Raw genomic sequence first — 27,858 nt, 5'->3', positions numbered from 1 at the left:
GGTGCTTTATAAGCATTTTCACAGGACTTACTGTATACGTTATTTCATATTCACTTAACCTTATGAAATGCAGAGGACACCTATTTTTGTTCCTAATTAATAAATGCAAATGGTGAGGATTAGAAAGGTGAAATTACTTGCCAATAGGCAAACATCCAGAAAATGTAGAGACTGGACTTGAACTAGATGTTCTAATTCTAGGTAAAGTGATGTGCCTAATCCTCTGAATTGCTCAAATGTTTGGAATGATTGAGCAGTATTCTTGCCCATCAGCAGAAAACGAGAATTCCCAAGTCCTGGGTCTCCATGACTCCAATGTGCTCACTATTCCTTCAATAGCCTCTTGACAAAGACCAAGCTCATCCAATCATTGTGTGTGTGTGTGTGTGTGTTATAGTGTAGTGTTGTGTGCACCTGTAGGCTGGGGACAGGGAAGAAGCTACAGAACCAATACTTAGGACATTAAGAGGAAATAATGAATATCAGACTAGAACACTGAAACCTGTCTCTCTGCCTAGAAATATTCTTACCTTTCATAAAACATTGACAATTTTCAGGATGTTCAAAAGCCTGCTGCTGACTTCCAAAAGCTCTGGTACCATACAATGTTGTCACTGCAACAGCCCTCCAGTGAACCATCAAAAGCCCAGCTAGACTGTTTTGAATATAGCATTATGCTTGTTGCCAAAACAATAAACTACAATATTTTATATCTATTTAAATTTTAGTGATAATGCATAAATGTTAATACAGTCTTACCCTCATACAATCACAGAAAAGTCTTAATAATACCACATATTGGCACAGCCCCCAGGTGGGTTATGGCCTGCTAACCAGGCCCAATACATACTTCTCAAGTCACTTAGTCTCCTTCAGCTAAGAAGTGACATCAAGATATTACACAGCTTCCCCCAAGAAATGTGTTTCCAGAAGCAATGGCAAGGAAGAACTAGAATCATTTGTTTATATTGAAAGTGGAAAGAAAGTACTTGGGATTAGGGAAAAGATTTCCAAAAAGGGTCTGGAAAAAGATGTTAATGTTTGATTTAGTTCTTTTATAGCTTAAAAAAAAAAAAAAAAAAAAAAAAAAGTGAGCCTCAGTAAGTTCTCAAGACTCCAAAGCCTTATGAGGATAAGACCTGGGACCTCTCCAGGGCTGAAATCACAGCTATCAATGACAAACTTAAATCCTTCACTTTTTCAGTGGTTGCACAAGCATCCTGGGAGACCAAGGAAAATGGAGTCCCTTGGAGGCCATAGCCTTGACTGCCAAAAACTCAACCACAGAAAAATCAGGGCTTCAAGATCAAGGCAAGTTAGTGTTGAGAGAAACAAAGGCCTGCAGTGCTCTCAGTCTCTCCTCATGGAACAATTTTTCTGGTCTTCTCTGCTTTTCCCCTTAATTTACTATAAATAAATAAATAAATAAATAAATAAATAAATAAATAAATAAATAAATGTTTTTTTAAAAAAGATGCTAAAGTCTCCAATGTTCAAGATGTTCAGAATAGCCCATTTCCTACAGCATCACAATCCCTGCATCCAAGCAAGACAACCCTAATAGTCACCACCCATTCCCTTATAGCTAGAATCAGAATATTGGTTTCTGTTTTAGAGAAAGAAATTGTCTTAGGATATTTTCAAAACTGGAAGCAACTATAGGTCCAATAGAAAAACTATAGATTAAGACATCTTGATATTTTTAGCATGAGTATAGAGATCAGCCTTCTAGCACAAGCCAGACTAATTGAAATTTAAACAACTCCCAACTCGGAGGGTCGGATAACCTGATTGCATGTTGACTGGTTCCAGACAACTCGGAAGAAGATACTTTCTTCCCAAAAGACCCTCCTTGGTCAGGTTCATAATTTATTCATTACCAGATGTATGTAAGTAGCTTCACTTCCAAAAGGATCAACTCTTGGGAGTACATCTCCCTTCCTCTATGACTGATATATAACTTTTTATTAGCTTTGAATAAAACAGAGAATGTGATCTAAAATATGTCATTAAGCCCGAAATGGTTTGGCTCAGTAGATAGAGCACTGGCCTGTGGACTGAAAGATCCCAGGTTGAATTCCAGTCAAGGGCATGTATCTTGGTTTCGGGCACATCCCAAGTAGGATGTGTGCAAGAGGCAACTGATCAATGTTTCCCTTTCATCGATGTTTCTAACTCTCTATCCCTCACCCTTCCTCTCTGTAAAAAATCAATAAAATATATTAAAACATGTCATTAAATGTCCATATACATAAGATGAGGGGGAACAGAGAATCATAAATGGTGACATCCTGGGTGAAAATTCTTATCTACTTGAAATAAGAGCAGAATCAAACCCTTACTCTAGTTTGAGATTAAAGTGAAATAGGGATAGGGATGTACATAATTTAAGTGTAACTTTCCCCGGCCCATTCCATCTAAGAGTAAAGCTAGAATTCACCTGAAGGGCCCAAATAATCCTGGCTGATGAGAAGTCCATTCTTCCCCTCCCCCTCCCTTTATTTTTTTTTTCTTTATTGATTAAATTATTACATAAGTGTTCTTATCCTTCCATTGCTCCTCCCGACCTCCCCACCCCCCCTACCCCCGCTCATGTCCTCACCCCCCCTGGTGTCTGTGTCCTTTGGGTATGCTTATATGCATGCATATAAGTCCTTTGATTGATCTTTCCCCCTTACCCCCACCCTTCCCTGTCTTGTTACTCACCTGGAAAAGGCAGCCCCCAGCACAAATGCAGCATACTCCTTCACCAGAGGCTCTGTGCTATTCAGCCCATTGATCACCACTTGAAGGCCACCGAAGGAAAGCAGGTCCTGTGCATTATCCATCTGCAACAAAGGCACTGCTTAGTACAGTATCATCACCAAGGAAAGAAGAGCTCTTCCTATAGCCTTTCTTTTAATGACTGTTCAAAAACAAAACTAAAAAGTCAAGTGAAAAGCAATGGTTGCCTTTCCAACAAGGAATGAGTTTATAAAAGCAAACTAAATTTTTAAATAATTTTAAATTTGAGAACTACTAATTAAACTAACATGATTTATGAGCACTTGTATGAAAACTGGTGAAATGCTTAGGCCAAAAATGTCCTAGAAAATTCTAATATTAATTCTAGTCATAAAGCTTACTCCTAACATACAAGCTATTAACACAAAGATCCAGCATCAGCAACACTACTAAATGGTGCATGTTTCCTATTGATGTCTAACCCCAAAGGGGGGCAGTGGAAGCAACAGACATTTTTTAAAAGTTTATTTTAATTAGAAGTCAGGGACTATAAAAGGAGCTCCACTGCAGGGGGAGGAGGATTTGGCAGAATAATAGGAAGAAGTAACAATAGTATCCTTCTCTTCCATATTCCTCACTTCATACAGTCCAAGGTTGACTGAATCTGGACAATCATGATAAAAGCTGCACAAAAGCCTAACTCTCAAAGGCTTTAGTCTAGACCTGCAATACTGGCTAGTGGCTATTTATTGGGCAGTGCATAACATTTGCATTATTACATAAAGTTCTATCATTCAGCACCGGGCTAGGCTATCATTTAAGTTCCAAAGCCTCAAGTCCAGACAATCTATCTTTTTTTCTATGAAACAGGGGATATCTCCTTTCCCAAGAGTCATTAGAATCCTGGAAAAACCCTAGCTGGATTTAGCGCAGTGGTTAGAGCATCAGCCTGAGGACCGACAGGTTCTGGGTTTGATTCCAGTCAAGGATGCATGACCACGCTGTGGGCTCAATCGCCAGTAGGGGGCATGCAGGAGACAGCCAATCAATGATTCTCTCTCATTTATGTTTCTCTCTCTCTCTCTCCCTCTCCCTTCCTCTCTGACATAAATACAAATAAAAAATCCTGGAACAAGAAGAGCTTCATCAGAAAGGTAACTGGATGCCAGTTTCCTCATGGAGTGGCTTCAAGTATCCCTTGAAAACATCTTTGTTGCTACAAAAGCTGCCTCTTGCCCACATGCTGATCCCACTCTATAAACCATCAGGAAAACCCAGGAAGGTAGAGCCCAACAACGTGACTGCTACCCACCCTTTTCCTCCAGATGCCACAGAGCCCTGTCCTACCTGTGTACTTCCAAACTGGAAGAGAGCTCTAACAGAGAAATCAAGTTTAAAGAACTATGTTTTGCTTACTTTGGGGTGGGCCTAGCCTGTTTTTACCATTTAGAAGATCATTCTTATACATTCATATAAACTCCACAAGAGCAGAGGTTTTTATTTGCCCACTATTGTAGGTCTAGTGACTAGAATAGCACTAAGCATATAGTTAGGTGCTCAGTAAATAAACATTAAGCCAGTGGATGCATTTGGTCAGAAAAATATGTTACTGCAATAAACTCCACTGTAAGTTAAAAAAGAAAAGGCAATCTGGAGCATCTGTGCCAACAAAATGGATAGGTCCCATATATCACAGACTGAACAAATAGCCTAACCAGGGACATGAAGTAAGTATGGAGTTGGCTCTGCCATTAAGACCCCAAAACAGGGCTGGGATTTTTCTGCCCTAATCTGTCCTTATAAAGAGGGATGATTATTGGGTTATAGCAGAGCTAACTAGGGAGACTCTGAAGCGGATGCTTTACTAACGTAGGCATAAATAATACTTACTGAGCCTTCCTCACCTACTCTGTTTTTAAAATCCAAGAATTCATCACCTCTCCTCTGATCCTCTTTCCTCCAGGTCTTTTGCATACAAAACCATGGCTCAGAGTCCTGTCATTCTGTGCCTAGGATGGCTACATATCAAAGCTTGCATGAGTTCCTACAAAAACAGCTGCCACTATGAAAGCCCCAAAACACAGAGCCCAGAGTCACAAAGGCTCTGTTCTAGACTATCTTTATTACTACAAAGATATTTCGGGGTATTATATATACTGACATTTATATAAGCACTTCAGTTTTCTCAAGATGTTTTTCTCATTTGTTATTTCACTAGAGATGAGAAAGAAAGGAGTCATTTTGCCCACTGCATGCCCAGAAGATCAAGCTTCAAAATCTGGGTCTGGAGGCAGAACTTCTCCAAGGATGTCTTCAGAATAAGGTGGGACAGGTGGAAAGGAAGTTAAGATAGAAGAAAGGAGTGCTAAAGATGGGGGTAGAAGAGAGCTATGTCAACACTCAGGAGGAAAAAAGAGAACCACAACACTGATAAGACAATGAGAGAAAAGGAAACCGAGAAAGGAAGAAATGGTGGTAAATCACTGAGGAGTTGTGATGTGAGAGAAGTGGATGAGCAGCCAGAAGCTGCTCCTCATAAATAACTCACAAACTGTTTTCCACATCCTAGTTTTGCTTTTCAAAAATCCTGTTTAATAATTCAAACATGGCTATGAGGAATACTTGGGCAGATCCATTTTGGGTCCTTGAAACCCATGGCTCTCAAAACCACCAATCAGTGAATCTAGAATAGGAGTAGACTGGTGAAGTTCCTGGCAAGAAACATCCTATGTTCCTCAAAGCTAGTGCTACATCACCCCAATTTCCCACTGCAACTGGAACTTGAGGCTAGCTGTGTCTTCTTTAATCACAACCTAACACTGCTGCATGGAAACCTGACATACCATCCCAAACCAAGGACCTTATATTTCCAATTAAAAGGCTAATGACCGAAAACATTTATGACTCTTCTGTCAACAGCTCAAGTTTGGCCTCTAACAGGGGACTGGTTGATTACCAGGCTAACCTCAGGCTAAGGTGGACAATGTCTAACTGTTTACTCTAGTGCACTATGAAAGCAGAATAGGCTATCACCTGGCTTTTGGAAAAAAGAAATCTGTCAGGGCCCTCTTGTGTACTCACTCCCCTCTGCTATGATAAGCTTTCTAGTCATTTTGGCTTTTTACGCCGCAACTAAAGGAAGAGCTTACAGAAACCTGGTAACTGAAGATCAATCCAAGTATGTTAAGATGAGAAAAAATAAAGCTGTAAACATCAAAGCAGGAATGACTTAGCCAATAACCCCTAGGAACCTCAGTCCTTTAAATATCTATAATAGAAATGCTATTAGAATGTTTGTTTTTTTTTACCCTGGAGAGAAAGACTGGAAAAAGAAAAGAGAACCCAGATCCATTTTCTTTTTCTCTAAGGAGATCACAGACCTGCTATTTGCAGACTGAGAAAGAGTTGTGAGCAGAGAAAGAAGATGAAGTGGCCCTCCCATAATTCCTGCAGATACAGTATACACTTATTCTCTCTCACCACAAAGGCTGACAAATCCTAAAGAGAGAATGTTTTTAGCCTAGTTTATAATAGAGAACAAGGATGCTGTCATGTGTGGGAGGATAGTGAAGATCTATGTCTTGGTGGGGATCTCAAAAAGCCTTTGATTATGATTACACAGCATTCCTGGGGGAACATTCCCCATAGTCTGGATTACTGCAACAGCCTCCTATCTGATTTCTCTGCTTCTACCCTTGACCATCCCACCCCTGCCTCTTTTCTAATTCTCAATACAGCAGCCAGAGGGATCCTTTAAAAGTCAGAGCATATCATCCTCTTATAACGTCCAATTTCATTATTTTCCATGACCTACAAGGAGCTCCATGATCTTCCTCCCATCATCTTTCTGAGTTTCTGAGTTTCATCTACCTCTCTCCCTCTTCTCTCAGCTCCAGCCACACTGACTTCCTTATGGTTCCTCAAATACATTAGATATGCTCCCACTTTAGGAATAAGAGTATTTCCTGTTTCTCTTGTCCAAGAGGCTCCTTTTCTTCCCTGCTCTTTTTATTTTTCCATAATATTTATCACCTTTAAACATATTGTATATAATTTACTTATTAGTTATGTTTATTGTCTATCTGTTTCTGCTAGGAGGTAAAAGATATATCCTAAGTGCCTGGAAAGTGTCTGGGACTTAAATGGGACCCAACATATTAATTTATTGAATAAATAAATTGCTTCTCTTGGTTCCTTAGACTCAGGCTTTATTCAGATGGTACCAGTATCCTGTAAGAGGCAGAGTGGCCTACAAGTTAAGCACACAGAGTTTGGGGTCAGTCAGGCTTTGTTACAAATCCCAGCTCTACCAATCACTAAATGGGTGACCTTGGGCAATCACAAATGTGACCTCATTTGCCTCAGTTATAAAATGGAATTAATATCAGTGCAGTGCCTACTCATAAAGCAGCTGTAGAAACCAATAAGTTAATGTGTACAAAGCACTTGAATGTGAGCCAATTATATGATAATGCTCCATATATTTTAACTATTATGACATAAGTCTGATCAGTCATTTCCCTGCTTCAAATTCTCCAATGCTTCTTAGGATCGAGGATATAATCATAAAGAGCATGGTATTCCCAACTCCAGGCCTCTGACTCCCTAACCTTTCTACTTTTTATCTCTGCTACCCCATCCCCTGGTCACTATGCTCTAATCTTTTCCAGGTCCTCAATTTCACCAAGCTCTTCTCTAACTCAGAATCTTTGCACACGATGTTTCCTCTGCCTAGAATGGCCTAATCCAAGAGTTGGCAAACTTTTTCTAAAAGGCCTGATAATAAATATTGTTGACTTTTCTGAGCCATATGGTTTCTGTCTCAACTCCTCAACTCTGGCCTTGTAGCTTAGATACAGCCCAAAACAATAAAACAATACATAAACAAATAGGTGTGACAGTGTTCCAAGAAAACTTTACTTATAAAAGCTGGCAGTGAGGCAGATTTGGACCATAGTTTACCATCCACTGCTTTAATCTCCTCTTTTTGCCTAGCCAACTCCTATTCATCCTTTATGCTCAGTTTAAATGTCACATACTCAGGTAAGCCTTCCCAATGCCCCTAACTAGGCTAAATTCCCATCATATACTCCTACATTACCCTACGGAGCCCTCAACACAATTTTTAATTCTCTCATCATTAAGTTGTTAATTAGATCATTGTTGAATTATTTATTTAATTACTAGAGGCCCAGTGCATGAATTCGTTCACAGATGGGGTCCCTCATTCTGGCCAGCAATGGGGGCCAATCGGGGCATCTTGGCCAGCCCAACTCAGGGCTGGCTGGCTGGAGAAAGGGACCACAGAGGTTGGCAGGCCACAGGAGGTTGGCTGTGGGAGTGTGCACTGACCACCAGAGGGCAGCTATTGCATTGAGCCCTTGCCCCCTGGTAGCCAGTGCACGTCATAAGGACTGGTCAACTGGTCATTTGGTCAGCCAGTTGTAATGGTTGCTTAGCCTTTTATTTATTTTAATATATAGATTCTCTCTTACAAAACTGTAATTGTGGAATAGGGACCACATCTATTTTACTTCTGCTGTATCCTCAGTGTTGAAAATTAAAGGACGTAATCCTCCAAATGAAAAAGTGGTTGACTCTGGCCTGAGAGAATGCATCTTGCCCTGGCCAGGTGGCTCATTGCTTGGGAGAGTTGTCCTGTGCACCAAGTTCCATTTCTGGTCAGGGCACATAATTTACAGGTTCTAACCCATTAGGACAGGTCTGAAAAAAAAAACACCAATAAATATTTCTTACTCACATTGATGTTTCCTTTATTTTCTCTCTCCCTTTCCTCTCTAAAATCAATAAAAACATATCCTTGGGTGGTGATTAAAAAAAAGGAATGTATCTTAAGAAAATAAATATTGGCCTAGATTAAAAATATTGTGCATGCTGGGAGAGAAGTATAGATGCTGATGTATTTTCCAAGAGCTTAGGACCAGAGATGAGAGGGTGGGAAGAAAAGTTGTGAGTTAAAAATCAGACTTATGGACAATGAAAGACAATACCTGGTGGACATAATATTCAAGATCAAAGAGTGCAGCAATCTTCTCTTCCAGGCTGGAGCTGGAACTATTGAATTTGTTGATTAGCCGTACCATGATCTGCATGTCAGTCTCAATGACAACATTCAGCTCCGCAAAGTCCCTTTTTAGCTCCTCAATAGGGCGGAAGAGACGTTTAACCTCAGCCTGCCTTGCCTAGGAAGCAAAGAGATGATTAATTAAATCAATTGGAGATATTTTTCCAAGACTCCTGTGGTCTACCATGGATGCTCCTCCTTAAAGAACTGCTTTTTCAACACTCAAAATTTTCGTTCATGTATACTATGAACGAAATATCTTCTAAGATGATTTCAGAGTCTACTCATGTGCCCTCTGCCCCAGTAAACACCCAAGGTTTGCCAAGGTTCTCTTACCCAATCTGACTTCCAATGTTCAGGAAGACGGAAAAGTCTTGTTGTAATCACTGAGATCAGGGAAAGCAATGCAAGCTCACTTTCAATCCTTAATAAGGAAATGCTGAGGTCAAAGTGGAATAATCTACACCTTAGTTCTCTATATTCTACAATCATAGAATATCTTGGCTTTGTCCTGCCCAATCCAGGAACATTATAGGGAAACCCAGATGTAGAAAACTATGGGTAAAGAGATATCAAAGTGGGAGCAATTTGCTGATAAAAGTTAAATCACTGTCATTACTGTCAATCTAACTACAGGTATACAATTTGTTCAACTGTTTGAAGTGGCTAAATTACTGTATGTACTATACTCAAATCTCAAACAGTTTTCTCTCAATCTCTCCTTACCCCACACTCATACAAAGGTTTTAAAAATGAGGTGATGTTGGAGGAGAATAAAAGATTTTAATTAGATATTTTATACCTGTGACACTCCTTGTTTTCTTTCAATTTTAGAGGATAGTGCTTTTAATGAGTCTGAAATGTCACAGTGGTTTGTGTCTCAATCTTTTGAGAAAAATTAAAAGGCACGAATATTTATAAAAAGCAGAATGATGAGCAGCTGTCAGTTCCAAATTGCTCATCTATTTATTACCTTTGGGTTTTTCTCCAGTTATAAGCACTCTATAGAAACACCAACCAAAGGAATGAATCAGCCTCTCTTTTAAAAGACCAAGCTCCTAGCAGAGTAATCACATCTATAGGATGCCATATTCTGCTTATAGCAGAGAGATGTTCTCCCTATACCCTGCCAGAGAACTCTGCCAGACAAAGAACTGTAGGATGACAAGCAAGTGAGCAGAATAAGAAACTAGTAACTTCAGCCTCACAAAAATTATGTTTAAGTGGACCTCTGAAAGCTTTTTTTTTTTTTGAAGGAAAAAAAGCTGTTTATTTTGCAATAATTAAATACTTACAGTAAATTACAAAAATAGTACAGACCGTGCCATCCTTTCAGCTTCCCCCAATGGTAACATCATACATTATAATAGCACAACATCCAAACCAAGAAAATGACTTAGGTACAATACTGTTAATAAGACTACAAGTCTTATTCAGATTTCACCGGCAAAATTTTAAATGTTCACATTTGCATGTATGTGTCCGTATTATTCTAAACAATTTTGTTCAATATATAGATTAATGTGACCACCAGAACAATGAAGCTACAGAACTGTCCATCTCCACCTCCATTATGTCCCTTTATTATTTTTTTTTAATCCTCACCAGAAGATATTTTCCCATTGATTTTTAGAGTAAATGGAAGGGAGAGGGAGATAGAAACGTTGATATGAGGACACATCAATTGGTTGCCTCCCACACGCTCCCAACAGAGGCTGGGAATTGAACCTGCAACATAAGCCTGTACATGCCCTGACCAGAATCAAACCCGGACCCTTCAGTCTGTGGGCCAAGGCTCTATCCACTGAGCCAAACCCACCAGGGCTGTTGTGCTCCTTTATAAGTGTACCTCATCCTCCCAACAACTCCCTTTTCACTGATTTGCTCTCCATCTCTATAATTCTGGCATTTGGAGAATGTTATATATATGGAATTACAAATAACCATTTTTTTAGTGCTTTTTTAGTGAACATAATGAATTTGAGATGTATCCACATTACTGCATATATCAATGGTTCATTTCTTTTTAATGCTGAGTAGTATTCCACTGTATAGATATTTGTTCTCAAACATTCAGCTATTGAAGAAAATTTGAGTTATTCCAGGGTTTTTGGCTATTATATTATTCAGTTTCATGAATCCATGGGTTTATGCATTTCATCATCTCTGGGAACGTTTCCATCTTCATTTCTTTGATTATTTTTTTAGTCCCATATTCTTCTTTCTTTCCTTCTAAAACGCCAGTGACACAAATGTTAGATCTTTTGTTACACAGGCATACCACGGAGATATTGCAGATTCAGGTCATACAATAAAGCAAATATCTCAATAAAATGAGTCACACAAATTTTCTGGCTTCCCAATGCATATAAAAGTTATGTTTATATCATACTGTAGCCTATTAAGTATGCAATAGCATTATATCTAAAAAAAATTTTTAAATTAAAAAAAACTACGATGTACATACCTTAATGTAAAAAAAAATTTTACTGCTAAAAATGCTAAACATCATCTGAGCCTTCAGCTAGTTGTAATCTTTTACTGGTGGAGGGAAAACACAATATCTTCAACGCTCATTAAAAAGAGGTATGCCTGTAGTCCTATAGTTTCCTAAAATCTCTGTACACTTTTCCTATCTATTTTTTTTTCTTCTTTAGATTAAGAAATTTTTATCGGTCTTTAGGTCCACTGATGTTTTTCTCTCTCATCTCTATTTTGTATTAAGCCTACCCATTAATTTTTTTTTAAATTGCTGTATTTTTCAGTTCTAAAATTCCATTTAGTTCTTATTTATATCTTTTATTTCTTTGCTGAGGTTATCATTTGTTTCAAGAGTGTTCATATTGCTTTTTTTTTATTATAGCTGCTTTAAAATCCTTGTCAGATAATTCTAATTTCTGAGTCATATCACTACTGGTAATTCCTAAAATATGTTTTGATTTTCCTGATTATTGGTATGATGAGTGATTTTTTTATTGTATCCTGGACACTCTGGTCTTAAGACTCCGAATCTTCCTTTTCAGTAGGCAGTCACAGTTTAATATGCTGGTTCTGGCCTTCTTGTATAACTATGACTACAAAACAATTAAGTTTTCAGAGCCTTTGCAGTGTTATTTTGGTCTGCTTTTTTTGTGTGCTAATCAAAAGCTAATCTAAACACCTGGGCAGTATTCCAAACTACAGTTCAGTTCTTAAATCTTTTGCTGTGCTAACTCTGGTCAGTTCCTCATGTAAATCACTAAAAAGCATACCCAAGACTTCATTTGAAAAATTCCTTTCTCTAGCTCCCTTCTCCCCACACTCTCTAGTTAGGGGGGAAAAATACATCATCTGCCACCACTGGGCACTGGACATTGGGAATAGAATTCCTTCCTTAGCCTCTACTGACAGCACCCTAAGGGGGATTGAAGCTTGCCTCATTGCTACTGGTCTAGGGGTGGAAAGTTGGCCTCCTCAGTTACTCCCACTGACATTGCCTCAGAGTGGGAGCACAATACTGCATCACACTGCCTCAATGCCACCAGATAAAGGGTGAAAGTATAGACTCCCCATTCACCCCCACCCTCCACTGGCATTACCTCAGCTAGGAGAAGTCTGTGGCACACAGGGGCAAAGAATTTTCAGTAACCACCAGAGGCTTGCCCCTATGACAGCAACCAGCACCCTGCCTTGGTCTGGTGCCCCTGCTCACCTGCTCCACCATCCCACTGCAGCTGATACCCACCATGTTCTGCGCTCTGCCACCTGCTGCAGATGCCACCCCACACATTCTGCATGCGCCCCCCTGGTGCTTAGCACACATCATAGCAACTGGTTGTTGAGTTGTTCAGTTGTTCAGTCTATTTGCAGATTAGGGTTTTATATATATAGATTAGAAGGAGGGATACCCTCAGCTCAGCCTGCACCATCTCCAATCTGGGACCCCTTGGGGGATGTCCAACTGCCAGTTTAGACCCCATCCCAGAGATTGGGCCTAAACCATCAGTCGGGCATCTTTCTCACAATCTGGGACTACTGGCTCCTAACTGCTCACCTTCCTGCCTGCCTGATTGCCCCTAACTGCCGCTGCCTGCCAGCCTGATTGCCCTTTACTGCACCACCCTCTGCCCCCCGGCTGGCCTGGTCATCCCCAACTGCCCCCCCCCTCCACCGGCCTGGTCACCCCCAATTGCCCCTCCTGCCAGCCTGGTCACCCCACACAGCCTGTTGTTCAGTCATTTAGTTGTCCCTCATTAACCCCCCTGCCAGCCTGGTCACCCCAGGCAGCCTGCTATTCAGTCATCCATCTGTTTTATTTCACTTGTTCAGTTGTGACGGCCCCTGGCTTTTTATTTATTTTTTAAAATATATATTTTATTGACTTCTTTACAGAGAGGAAGGGAGAGGGATAGAGAGCCAGAAACATCGATGAGAGAGAAACATTAATCAGCTGCCTCCAGCACACCCCCCACTGGGGATGTGCCTGCAACCAAGGTACATACCCTTGACCAGAATCAAACTCGGGACCCTTCACTCCGCAGGCTGACACTCTATCGACTGAGCCAAACTGGTTTGGCACCCCTGGCTTTTTATATATTAGGATTGTACTGTGTGTTCACCAACCCAAGACAAGTAAATAATGATAAACAAAAAGTATGATGGCTTCTGCAGTCAGAAGTTTAAGACATGTAAGAAACTCTCCAATAAAGTCCATTTATTTGCCACTCCCAGTGCACTGGCAATGAGCAGAATCCGTCCAAACAGGCTCAAATTGAAAGCGGGAGAAACACCCAGACTCAGCACCTCAATGAAGGAGCTAACAACCTGAGCTCCACAGAAGTAAAGAAAGTGTGTGATGGCAGCCCTATTTCAGAAGTAGCAATTGACTCAAATCAGAAATACAGGATTGGGATCGTGCATTTGGGTACTGGTATTGGGATCTCTCCTTACAAAAAGAGAGGGTTATTTTAATTGCAAACAAACAAACAACAACAAAAAACACCTGAAAATGTAATCACTTATTTTCACATTTAAAAATATTTTCATAATTTTCATACTTTTCTACACTAACTTATTTATGGAAGAAGAATGTCATTAAAGAGAACTAAGAAAAGAGACAGAGGTACAGTGGATCTTCCATCAATACAGAAGACATGAAGAAAGGCTGGCTTTTATGTTCCCATCAGCCCCACATGGATAATAAATCAGAATAATCCCAAACCCTGGCCACAGGACACTTATCTCTCTGTTCCATGAACCTAGGCATGCACTGCTCTTCTCTGTTAGCCTTATCTTCACCAGGTAGAGGATTTTCTTTTCCTCACCCCTTCAGTTAATACATCTGTGGTAGGATGGATTTTTAGGCATCCTCTTTCTTCACCCATTGCTGCTGCTACTTTGTCACATATACACTCTCTATGCTGGGAAATGTTATTGGTAAGATAAGTAAAGACATGTAGACATGGCCTGCATAACAACACATCCTAATTAAGTCCTCCCTCACATTAAAAAAAAAAAAAGGGGGGGGGTGTTTATTTATCTCAAATATTTAGCTCTAAAGTATATGAGAGACTTAAGGCTTTCTCCACTAACATACAAGCTGTCAAGAACCCTATGCTGCCCCTCTAAAATACTGCCAGGATTCTGAGGTGAGCACAGGCAAAGCAGAGAGGGAGACAAAGCAAAAGAGAAGAAGAGAGAGGGGAAACAAAGATGTCTCCAAGGCAGTGATCTAAGGAAATTCTTTCAAAGACAGGACTCAACTAGAAATGTAAAAAATGATTTGTGACATTTTCTGGCTGTTACATGAGCTCATGAGATCCATCTAGAGTAAAATTTCTTTCTGGTATAGGTCTGTACCTAAAAGGCCTCCCAGATATTAGGGGCCTAGCAAGGAGCTGCAATTCTGCCTCTTGTTCCTTCTCATTCCCTTAGCTTGTAGTTTAGAGTTGAGACCTGGTGGACACCTCAGCCATCTTCTTATTCAAGCCCTATGTTGTATAATATTTAAGAAACCTTGAAGCCTGGGAAAGGAAATATATTTGCTACGTGTTCAAAGGATAAGGACAAACACACAGGCTTCTTCCTTCCTGGCCTCTGTCCTTTAAACTTGTAGTAATCCAACTGCAAGTGATATATGAATTTTAATTTCTACTCTTTTCACTCATGACTGTGATAATGAAAAGTATGGCTATCTCTGCTTTGTACCTCAATTTCCCCAAACATGTAATTGGAAGTTGGATCCTAACATAACTGATGACAGAAATGCCCCCAGCATTTTTTCGATAGTCTATAAAGGGTTATATTGGCATTAGCTTCTGTTTAAATTATTTTATAATATTATTATTATCATCCCATGTATTACTGCAAATGGGAAAAAGTGATTCCCTTCAAGGCCATCCTGCAGACTTATACTAACTCCCTGGAGAATGTCACATACCTTGTCTTCCTTTGAACTCTCCATCTCTGCCCCTTCCTTGAATTTTTCCAGTGCACTCTTGAGGTCTTGGGATGTATATGTGTTAGTGTTGATGTCCAGCCTGTCCAAAGAGAAGTTGGGAGTTAGGAGGGAGACGCCATATTTCCCAAGAAAGTACTCTGCCCCTTCCCATGGGTGGCTGGCACTTCAAGGCAAGCTAAGCCAGGCCAACTCTAACTCAGGGTGTCCTACCCTACTTTTACCTTCAGTCAACCAGAAGTCCGCCAGGGGAATCTTATCTTTGAGCTAGAGGAGGAAAGACACAGTTGAAGATGGGGTCATTTCATGAAAGAGGGGAAAATGGTATGGGACAGGACAAAGGCCCACCATGGACAAAAAGCTCTCAGCCAGCTACTCAGGCAAAAACAAGTCCAGAATGTTTCTGCAATGCTGCTCTCTCAGCACATGCCAGGGCAGGACCTCTTAAAGGGCACCAAATACAAGAGAATAACATAGATCCTATTTATATTCTTTTAGAAATAAACCAACAGAGATCTGAGCCCACCAAGAATGTGCCTGACCTTATTTGACAAGCCAGCCTGCCTTCATAAAAACAGGCTGGATAAATTCATACCTTTAAGACCGACCCCCAAGCACAGAATAGATGCAGAAGTTATGTGTCAACCTGACACAGGAATGGATTTAAGTTGCCAAAGACTAGAATCAAGGTCAGTCACCTTCCAGAGCTAGCCTCCAAAAAGAGTAAAGAAAGGAACCAATGTGGGTGTAATCTAGGAACGTGGCAAAATCTACAGAATTATATCCTCACAGAGACCACTGGAGCTAATCAAAGCCAAAACCATTCAACTTGACTGAGAAGGCATTCATGGGGTGAGGAGTGGGGGCAGGTTTTAGCATCAGCAGTAATTTCAGTTTAGTGAACAGAGGTGGGAACAAAAGTAAGATGGGCAAAGGGAAGTATGAAATATGGACTATGCTTGACAAGTCTGTCCAGCTCTGAGGAGTAGGAAGAGGAAGCTTCATTAAGGATAACCCAGGAGATTTATTAAGGTGGAAGAGGAAGTATTTAACTCTGTGGGATCACTAACTTCTTTGGCATTCTGATGGAAAGGGGTGGGTCTTGTTCCCCAGGGGAATAAACAAAATACAACAATTTTGGAAATTAGACCTGTCCTTTGGACTCTGTTCCCATTCTGGTGCTAAAGAGCCAGGAAGATACGTGAAATAGAATTGGAAGAGCACAGGAAGAGGTTGACCTAGAAGAAGGAAGTCACCACCAAACACAGCCAAAAACTCCTGAGCTCACAGCAGTCAACACCCATACCACCTTTAAAATGCTTTGGGCTCCTGTTCAGACATGTTTTCCCCTGGCTATAAATGCTGAAAAGAAAGAGGACACGTCCAGCGTATCTTGGAGGCCATTCCAGGGCACAGTCCTTAGAAACATTTCAAAGGAAAAAAGTAAAGAGTCAAGAGTAGAGACAAATCTTTCTCTTATGGTGTGTCTATCACAGACCATTTGGATGGCTCTACTTTCTATTCTGAAAAGATGTGAACGGGCAAAGTAGCAAGTGCTCTTAGTGATCTGCAGTCAGGTACGGAGAAATAACTTCCCATGGTATTAAAAACAACAAATAAAAGAGTCTACATTAGTCCAATTCCTAATTCAGTATTCTTAAACCAAAAAATAAATAAATAAATAAATAAATAAATAAATAATAGACTTTTTATTTAGAAAACAAGACTTGACTTAGATGTGAAAAAAGACCTCCTAAAATGCTTTGAGACCCTGACGTGTGTGTGTGTGTGTGTGTGTGCGTGCATGTGTGTGTGTGTGTGTATGCCTGGGAGGAGGGAGTTGACAGGGTTACAACAGTGATATTTGATTATTTCTTAGATGGCTGTGAGAAATTAATCATCACATGACTTGGGTCACCGTAGGTATAGGTGTATGTAGAAAGATAACAATTTTTCCCAGTTCAGGGTGACATTAAGGAAGACAAATATCTCCTTATCTATGATATCACAAATAAAGTCAAACTTCCCAACAGTAAAAACTACCCAAATATGAATAGATTGCTTTGTGGGACTGTGAGTGCCACATGACTGAAGGTGCATATGGATAGGCTGAGTGACTTTTTGGTGAGGTAAATCAAGGAAAACACTCAGGTAAAAACTGGGCCGCTAAAGTCCCTTTCTGCCTCATATCTAAGTGTAAAATATTGTTAAAATTATAAATATACAATGACCTAATAAGAGTAACTCCACTCAATCCATGTCTGATTCTCAATACTTAACATGCATTAAAACAGGGGCAGCAAACTATCTTTAATGACAGATAATACTTGAGGCTTTGTGGATCTTATGATGATTGTCCCAACTATACAACTCTGCCAGTGTCACAAGAAAGTAGCCACAGAAAATACATAAATGAATGAGTATGGCCATCTCTATATATAAAAGGCTAATATGCAAAGTGTCCCCTCAGGAGTTCAATCAGGAGACCCGGAGTTCAACTGCTCACTATGACACATGCTGACCACCAGGGGGCAGCGTGGAACAAAGGAAGGCTGCAGCCAGGGAAGGGAGGCCCTGGAGGCCCCCATCAGCCCTGATCATGGCCAGATCTAGGGATCCTACCCATGAACGATTTCCATGCACCGGGCCTCTAGTGTTTTAATAAAACTTTTTATGGACACTGAAATCTGAATTTCACACAATTTTCATGAGTCATGAAATATGCTCCTTTTGTTTTCTTTTTCCAACCATTAAACAGTGTTAAAAACAACTTTGCCATACAAAAACAGGCAGCAGTCCCAAAATGAGTTATAGGCCATAATTTGCTGGTCTCTGTGTTAGAATCATCCTGGCTGGTATTAATACCGACCTTTCAAACTGCAGAATTCTAGCAACCCCTGCAGTCCCATGCTCTAACCCTCTTAAACCTCATGCAGAGAACAGAAAACAGAAAACTTGGTAATTCAAAGAAAATAACAGAAAAAGAGAGACTATGAATTGCCAGAAATCAAATAATCAAATAAGCTGGTTATTAAAAAACAAGGCAACCTCTTACCATTGGAAAACTTTTATACTCTAAGAGAGTTTGTTTTAATTTAATATGGACTAACAAGAGGAAAAGTTAGTCTGAATTAAAGACTTTAAAATGCAATTTTATTGTTCACCAAGGAAATATTATTACAAAGCAGAAGGCCTAACAGGCCTGTTTTAATGAATAGATGACTCATCTGTAATCAGCACATTAATTGTTGGGATTCAAATGGGTGCTCTTAAAGTACTGGAAAAAACAGCTTTTTAAAAATTTAAATTCTTTATAGTTTAAAGTATTACATAAGTCTCCTTTTCCCCCCATTGACCACTCCCTAGCCACCCCTACTCCCCCAGCACAGGACCTCATCCCTCCTCCCCTACTCTGTGTCCACAGGTTATACTCATATGCATGAATACAAGTCCTTTGGTTGATCTCTTACCTCCTCACCCCTGACCTTCCATCATAGGTTGGACAGTCTGTACGATGCTTCTATAACTTTCATTCTATTTTTGTTCATCAGTTTATGCTGTTCATTATATTCCACAAATGAAGATCATGTGATATTTATATTTCTCTGACTGGCTTATTTCACTTAGCATAATGCTCTCCATGTCCATCCATGCTGTTGCAAATGATAAGAGTTCTTTATTTTTTATAGCAATGTAGTATTCCATTGAATAGATGTATCACATATTTTTAATACACTCATCTGCTGATGGACACTTAGGCTGTTTCCAAACCTTAGCTATTGTAAATTGTGTTGCTATGAACATATATCCTTTCTGATTGGTGTTTCTGTTTTCTTGGGATATATTCCTAGAAGTGGGATTACTAGGTCAAATTTTAAGTTCCATTTTTTGTTTTTGAGGAAACTCCATACTATTATCCACAGAGGCTGCACCAGTCTACATTCCCACCAGCAGTTTACAAGGGTTCTTTTTTCTCCACATCCTCGCCAGCACTTATCCTGGGACTTTTCAGTCTGCAGGCCGAAGCTCTATCCATTGAGCCAAACTGGTTTCAGCTCTGGAATTTTCTTGTTATTGTCTTTCTAATTCTTTAAATTGTAGAGTTAGATAATTTATTACCATTTTTTGGGGGGGTGTGTTTTTTTTCTTTTTCTTTTTTCAGTAGGCCTATAATGCTATGAACTTCCCTCTCAGGGCTGCTTTAACTGTCTCCCAAAAATTTTGGATTGTTGTGCTCTCATTTTCATTCATTTCCATGATGTTTTTAATGTCTTCTTTGATCTTTTTGGTAACCCAATCATCTATATAATAAAGAGGTGATATGCAAATTGACCCTCACACCTTTGCACAAGATGCCCGCCCCATTTGGTCAAAGATGGCTACCCCCATGTGGTCAAAGATGACCACCATAAGATGGCCAGCAGGGAATAGTTGTAGGCAATCAGGCCAGCAGTGAGAGCCATTGGGGGGGACCAGGCCTGCAAGGGAAGGCAGTTGGGAGCAAATAGGCTAGTAGGGGAGGGCAGTTAGGGGCAACTGTGCAGGCAGGGGAGTGGTTAGGGGGTGATCAGGCAGGCAGGCAGGCAGGTAGACATGTAGGCAGGCGAGTGGTTGGGAGCTAACAGTCCTGGATTGTGATATCAGGCCTAAACCGGCAGTCAGACATCCCGTGAGGGTTCCCAGATTGGAGAGGATGCAGTGTGGGCTAAAGGACACTTACCCACTCCTAGTGCATGAATTTCATGCACCAGACCCTTAGTAGCTCAAAAAAATTGGAAAAATTAGGAAAAAAATAAAATACTTGCATGTCATTATATGCATAGTTAGAAAATGACAATAATCCAATTAGTTATGGTTTTCTTTGAAAATGAAACTATTTGGTAACTTTTGTATCTAATCCTATATAATAAAGAGTAATATGCAAATTGACTGTTATTCCAACACACACGTGATCAGGCTGGTAGAAGTTATTAGGGCAATCAAGGAAGGAAGGCAGGTGAACAGTTGGGAGCCAGCAGTCCTGGATTGTGAGAAGGATATTGGGATCGGGCCTAAATGGGCAATTGTACATCTCTCGAGGGGTCCCAGATTGGAGAGGGTGCAGGCTGGGCTGAGGGACACACACCCTGTGCATGAATTTCGTGCAACAGGCCTCTAGTTGTTTAATAGCATGCTATTCAGCTTCCAAATGTTTGAATTTTTATTATAGTTGATTTCTAATATTATGCTATTGTGGTCTGAAAAGATGCTTGATATGCTCTCAATGTTCTTGAATTTGGAGACACTTTGCTGGTGACCCAATATGTCATATACCTTTGAAAACATCTCATGTGCACTTAAGAAGAATGTATATTCTATAGCTTTGGGGTGGAATGTTCTGAAGCTGTAAATTAAGTCCATCTGATCTAGTGAGTCATTTAGGATTTCTGGTTCTTTGTTGATTTTTTTGTCTAGAGGATTTATCTAGTGATGTCAGTAGAGTATTAAAGTCCCCTTCCAAGATCATATTGCTATCAATCTCTCCCTTGATATCTTCCAGAAGTTTTTTTCATGTATTTCTGTACTCCTGCATTGGGTATATATATGTTTACCAGAGTTATATCCTCTTATTATATCAATCCCTTTAGTATTATGAAGTGGCCTTCCTTATCTCATTATGGCCTTCACCTTGAGGTCCATTTAGTCAGATATAAGTATTGCTACCTCAGCTTTTATTTTTTTCATTTCCATTTGCCTGAAATATATTTTTCCCATCCCTTCCCTTTCAATCTATGAGAGTCTTTTATTCTGAGATGGGTTTCTTATAGACAGCATATATATACGTCATGTTTTCTTATCCATTCAACCACTCAATGTCTTTTGATGGGAGCATTTAGTCCATTTATATTTTAAGTTATTATTGAGAGGTACTTTTGCAGCCATTTATATTTTTAGTGACTGTATTCCTTCTTCCCCCTTTTTTTCTTCTTTGTATAGTAGTCCCTTTAGCATTTCTTGCATTGCTGGCTTGGTAGTGATAACTCCCTTAGCCATTTTTTGTCTTTGAAACTCCTGATTGCCCCTTCAATTTTGAATGATAGCCTTGCTGGATAGATATTCTTGGGTTCAGTCCCTTGCTTTGCATTACTTTGTATAATTCATTCCATTCCCTTCTGGCCTGATGTGTTTCTGTTGGGAAATCATTTGATAATCAAATGGGGGATCCTTTGTAGGTAACTCTCTTTTGCAACCTTCAAAATTCTCTTTGTCATTAACGTTTGCCACTATAAATACGACATGTCCTGGGGTGGGTCTTTAGGAGTTCATCTTGTTTGGGACTCTCTACGCTTGGGTGACGGTTTTTCTTCTCCATATCAAGAAAGTTTTCTGTCATTATTTCTTCAAATAGATTCTCTAATCCTTACTGCTCTTCTTGTCCTTCTGCCACCTCTATTGTAAGCCTGTTACTTCATTTCATGTTATCCTCAAGCTCCCTTAGGCTCTCCTCTTGCTTTCTAATTTTTTTCTCCAATGCTGTTCAGATTGGGTTTGTTTCTCTGCCCTATCTTCTAGATCACTAATGCAATCCTCCACTTCTCGTTCTACTGTTGAAGCCTTTTATGATGTTCTTTATTGTAGCTATATCACTTTTGATCTCTTCTTGGTTCATACATAGGTTGTTGATTTTCTTGTCCATCCAATTTATGAACTGCATGACCATTACTCTGAATTATTTTTTAGACATATTGCATGAATCCATTTCTTTTAGTTCTTTTTGTTGTTGTTGTTGTTATTTTTTTGCCATTCCTCCTTTCCTTTGGGGGTTTCTTTCTTGTCTCCCCATTTTTTGCTATTGTTGAAGGGTCCAGGTGCCGTTGTGCGGGGCCTGAGCTGCAGGGGTGGGCTTAGCGGAAGCGTCACATACACTGACAGTCAGGGGTGCCCAAGAGACGAAGCTGTCATAGTCCAGGCAGGGTCCGTGCACGCCGACAATAAGGGGACTGGCTCAGGATAATGGGACCTGTGCTTCCAGGGATAGGCGAGAAGGGAACACTCCAGGACTCACAGTAGCCTGAGACTGGTATGGGTGGAGTCAGTGCCCAATAGTCTGTAGTTGTGGTAGCAGGTCTTTGTCCAAATTGGCTGTAGGGTCTCTGTTTTCATCCAAAGCCAAGTATTGCTACCCAATACTGGTATGGGTGGTGGTGAGGCTGGGCTACTAAGTCACAGCATCTCTGCCCTTCAAAATACTATAGTTTCTGTGGCAGTGCTAGCCACCTGGGAATGCCCACAGAATTAGCTTCCCGTCCAAGAGAGCCCCCAAAAGTCTTGCAGGATCTAACCGTCCTTCACACACACACACACCACACGTCCACACACGTCCACACACTCCCCTTTCACTCCCTCACTCTCTCACACTCTCTTCCTCACTGCCATCCTGCTGGCTACCATCTTCTCTTCCTTCAATAGCTTCATTTTTAAAACTGGTTAAGCATTCCCCTTACTGCCTTTTTTCAATTTGCTTTGCAAACTATTGAAATATTTCTTTCCAAAGACCCAAAGAAGTAAACTTCCATAAAACCTAAGAGGTTTATCACAAATTCTAGGCTATTAAATATTTCAGATATATTTAAAAGTCACATGAATTTGCATTGCATTCATTACTATAAGCAGCATTGTATTGTCATTACTTTCAGTATTACAAAATCAGTATTGTTAGTCTCATGATCCCTAGGAATGCTGTTGTACCTTTTGCCCTTTTTTGACCCTTTCAAGGTATTTTGAAACTTGTCTTCATCTTGGAGTTTCACTTCTCTTGCCCCAGTCTGGAGATTCAGCCGCACATGGGATCCTGCAGGGACAGCCTGGCCTAAAAGCCAAGAAGAGAGAAGGCTCATGAGATATACAGTCCTCAGAGGGACACCAATTGAATGGCTTGCTAACAAGTTCATGAAGTTATTAGTTCATAAAGAACAGACTCTGTAGTATTCAGCTACCTGGATCTATCCATATCTCCTTCTCCTCCCCTCCCCTCTCTTCCTCCTTTCCTCTCTTCCTCCTTTCCTCTCCCCTCTTCTCCCCTCTCTTTACCTCCCCTCCCCTCCCCCCCCCCTCTCTCACACACACACACACACACACACACACACACACACCCCAATCTCAATTCTCCTTTTGCTAATTCACATCCAATAAAGAGAGGAAGCAATGTGGGCAAAGGTATCTATATTTTCATCCAGAAACTAATGTCCCCCAGTTAGAACCTGCATATTTAAGAAATTCCGTTTTCTTTAAGTTGAGCTATAATAAGCCTTTTGCTTTGTACTAATAAATGAATAGTGAATACTTACTTACCCTTCAGGACATGGCTACATTACTGCCTCCTCCACTACATCCTTTCTGACCCTCCTATGACAGAACCCCAGACAGCTTGCCAGCAAACTTATACCTCACCACCTCATCAATTTAATCAGGCTCCCTCTATGAGGCTGTCTCCTGTATGAGCAAAGGGACTATATCTCCTCTTTTTTTAATTTCCCCAGCCTCTAGGCCAGAGTTTGTCATATAAAATTTGTGACAATGTTTATAAGAAGGAAGAAGCAACAGACTGAAAGGCAGGAGGACATGACAAGCCAAGGAGACAGGGATTGGAACCAAGAAAAATTAAAAACCTATACCCATTTATATCAGAAGAGCTGATCTACTAGCTGGGCAGATAAATGTTGTAAATGAATGGGCTATTCATACACACTGTACAAAATTACCAAGAATAGTTATAAAGCAACTTGCAAGATCACATACTACAAATGGAATGTTACACTTATTTATTCAAGCAAGTGATATTTATCAAGCAACTACTATATACCCAACCATTGTGGTAGATAGATTCTAGGAACAAAAGAGGAATATTAAATAGATATTTTCAGGGGGGGAAGCTCTTTAGGTGATTGCAAGTCTAGAAGCAGAGATTCTGCTCTAACACACCTGATCTTTGACTCTGCTTTTTCCTGGCAGAGGATAGCATCACCCTGATGGTGCTGAGCTTCATTCAAGAATCAGAGGGGGGAGGGGTGGCAAGAGAAACAATCTGTGAACATTTCTTAAAGGGAAATACATAGCACAAATTCTCTCAAAATGATCCAGTAAACCGGAATATAAAAGGGTAACAATGTATATGAATTCAGGTTTTCTCAATTCTAGCAGGACTAGAGTGAACTTCAGGTTCCACCAACCACTGTGCTTCCATTACAGAACCAGGGAGCCAAGGAAACGTCATTCCAAGACATGCTGTTCCTGCCATCCCACATCAGCAGGAAGTTTCTATAACTTTGGCTAAAAATAAATGGGAACGTAAGTACCTGAATGTATGTATATAATGATCCTCTTCTAACCTCAAACCTATCCCAAATGTTTCAAGGATAAAAAAAAAATATGTTCAGCCTGGCCAGTGTTGCACAATGGGTTGAGCATTGTCCCAGGCACCAGGTGGTCACCAGTATAATTCTGATCAGGGCACATGCACTGATGTTTCTATCTCTCTCACCATCTCCCTTCTTCTATCTGAAATATATATATATATATTTAAAAAGTTCCCCACCCCTGCCTTAAAGGCTTTCACAGCACCATGACCCTTAAAAAAAAAAAGCGCTTTATCTCATTCAATCGTTATATATTAGGTATTGTGTGTTTTTTTAATATATATATATATATATATATATATATATATATATATTTCAGATAGAGTGAGGAAATCTTTCTCTGGGAAGGCTTCCTAAATATGGATAAGTTGGGGATTAAATGAGATAAAAATTGAGAGCAAGTCATCTATATTTCTCTACTTTGCCAACCACTACTTCATACTCAATCTATCTCCAAAACCTGGTAATTAATACCCTTCTCTCTGTCTTCCCCATCACTGCTCTTGTTCAAACCATCACCACCTCTCTTGTAGACAGTGCTGAAGCCTCCTAACTGACCTACTCTACCTACTCCTACCTCCCTATCCACGTGTTCTTTACAATGATTTTTTTTCCAAAATACAAATCTGACTATGTTATTTCCTGCTTCAAACTTTTTAATGGTCTCCTACTATTCTTAGAATAAAGATAGAAGTCCTCATGTTGATCAATGAGGCTCTTTAGTATCTAGTCCTTGCCTGCCCCTTTAAGATTGTCCACAACTCACTCCCCATGCTCTAGGATAGCAGTCGCCAACTGGTGGTCTGTGGACCACTGGTGATCCATGAGGTCCGAAAGGTTAGTGATTGCTTCTCTAGGATACACTGGCCATTTTCCATTCATGAAAGAACCATGCTACTTCCTACCATGGGGCCATTCCACTCCTGCTCCCTTTGACCAGAATGCTCTTTCCAACCCTAGCTTCCAACTCCTTCCCCTTTCAATCCCAGCTAAGAGTCACTCCCTCTGAGTGCATCTTCTATTTCCCAGACCAGATCCAGCCGCCCCCTAAAGCAGGGGTGGAGAATGTCTGGTCCCAAGCCACATAAGGCCTGAGAAATCATTTTGTGTGGCCCTGCCAAGGTAACCGCAGGCAGGACTCAAGATTCAATAAGTCTAGGAGCTTTTTTCATAGTAACATACATTTATATTAAGTGAATTATATTAAGTAATATTATAAATATCCAAATGAACCTTGGCAAAAAAAAAAAAAAAAAAAAAAAAAAAAAGTTCCCTACCCCTGCCTTAAAGGCTTTCACAGCACCATGACCCTTAAAAAAAAAAAAAAAAAAAAAAAAGCGCTTTATCTCATTTAATCGTTATATATTAGGTATTGTGTGTGTTTTTTTAATGTACCTAGTTACTCACCATTTTATCCCCAAAACCTATCACAGGTCCTAGCATATAGTAAACACTCAATAATTATTTGTTGAGTGAAAAATTACATTTGAGAGAAAAGCCTAACTGATCTAGAAGTATGTGGAAAGGCCAAGAATTTTCACTATGGCAAGTAGATTCATAATAATTAGTAATCATATTAATAGTTGTTTTTAGTAGTAATAGTACTAATACTACTGCTACTAGTAACAATAGCAGCATCTTAAATTTTCAGACTTTTGATCAAAATTAGAAATGGAAAATGAAAAAAAGTACATGACTTTATAAGTTTAAAAAAAACGTAACAGGTTATACCAGGCTAACCTGACCAAGGAAGAGACTAGGATCTTTCTTATGTGAATCAATTTATTTAATTTGGGGAAATTCCCAAATTACTCCCTTCACATAAGCCACCACAGGGGGCAAGAGCAAGCACAATAGCATTAACTTAAAATACTGGTTACGCTTATTTCAAATACACGCAACCAACCATGGCAACAGCAGTGGCAGAGGCAGCAGAAAATACAGTATTTTCAAATGTTTCCAACCCACTGGGAAAAAGGCCAAGTTAAAGAGAAGAGTGAGGTCTGACCTGCATCCTTCTAGGGCCTCTGTGAAGGGATCGCAGTACTGGGGAAGAGCACAGCAAAGGCAAAAATCACTAGATAACATGCAAGTAAAGAGATAGGGATTGAGACTGTGGGAGGCAGAAGGCAAGGGCCCAGGAACAAAATAAGATGGGGATCTAGAAAGGCAAAGAGGTCACCGAAACCGGTTTGGCTCAATGGATAGAGCGTCAGCCTTCAGACTGAAGGGTCCCGAGTTTGATTCCAATCAAGGGCATGTTCCTTGGTTGCGGGCACATCCCCAGTAGGGGGTGTGCAAGAGATAGCTGGTCGATGATTCTCTCTCATCAATGTTTCTAACTCTCTATCCCTCTCTCTTCCTCTCTGTAAAAAATCAATAAAATATATTTTTTTAAAAGAAAAAAGAAAAAGAAAGGCAAAGAGGTCTACAGTATCTTTTCCCCCCACTGGCTCCCTGGGGAAGCTGTCTATAAGTAGAAGCTTTGTCCAGACTAAGTAAGGCCACTTCACACTTGAGCTGTGACTCCCATTGGGACTCTGTCACTGATTTCAATCACAGACTAAGACCCAGGTAACACTCCTGCTTTCCCCATGGTGAGTAGGGGGCGAGTCTGTGGTATATTGCATTATTGTCACAAACTTTCTTCCCTTTCCCCCTTTGTATATTCACCCCCTTTCCCATGCAGCCCCTCTTATACAGTCAGAGATTAAAGTGGTAGAGGAGACTTTTATAGCTGTTGGTTTTGGACTTGCTTGTGATGTGCCTTGGCCTGTGGGATGTTAGCAAATGTGCCATCATCATGAAAAGACCATGCTCCACTAGTATTCCAGTCCAAAAAGGATGAGAGGCCCAAGGAGTGACCCGAATTCAAACTACAGATTGGAGCTAAGCCCAGCAAGAATAAAAGACTGGATTCCTTTTAATTTTTTAATTTGAACTACCTTTACCTTACACAAAAGTTGCAAAAATAGTACAGAGTTTCCAAATATTGCTAACATAGCCTTTCCAAATGTTAATATCTTACATAGCCATAGACGATTATCAGGACTGGGAAATTAACAATACCATTCACCAAACTATAAAGATCCTTTTCAAATCTTACTAGTGTTTCCACTAATGTCCTTTTTGGTTCCAGGATCCCTTATGGCCTTTGTATATTTCTCCCTAGTGTCCTGCAATTGTTTCATAGCCTTTCCCTGTCTTTTATGACTCTG

The 27,858-nt window shown here is 40.1% G+C and overlaps 1 protein-coding gene across 4 annotated transcripts in view; it reads right to left on the bottom strand.

Moving 5' to 3' along the window:
- The window catches only part of SIL1 (SIL1 nucleotide exchange factor), a 172,163-nt gene that overhangs the window by 47,976 nt on the left and 96,329 nt on the right, over window positions 1-27,858 (bottom strand). For 3 of the 4 annotated variants that reach the window (XM_045576880.1, XM_045576881.1, XM_045576882.1), the window contains 4 exons: window positions 22,974-23,094; window positions 15,228-15,327; window positions 8,736-8,927; window positions 2,707-2,828 (listed from right to left, as the gene is read on the bottom strand). In XM_045576880.1, the coding sequence (XP_045432836.1) occupies window positions 2,707-2,828; window positions 8,736-8,927; window positions 15,228-15,327; window positions 22,974-23,094 (535 nt within the window). Of the gene's footprint in view, window positions 1-2,706; window positions 2,829-8,735; window positions 8,928-15,227; window positions 15,328-22,973; window positions 23,095-24,206; window positions 24,286-27,858 lie in introns of those variants that run through there. The other variant, XM_045576883.1, reaches the window with a different exon arrangement.

Source organism: Pipistrellus kuhlii, unplaced genomic scaffold (assembly GCF_014108245.1).
Source record: "Pipistrellus kuhlii isolate mPipKuh1 unplaced genomic scaffold, mPipKuh1.p scaffold_m20_p_8, whole genome shotgun sequence".
NCBI lineage: Eukaryota > Metazoa > Chordata > Mammalia > Chiroptera > Vespertilionidae > Pipistrellus > Pipistrellus kuhlii.
Note: the sequence above shows the minus strand (reverse complement) of the source record. Positions and strands in the feature narration are given on the sequence as shown.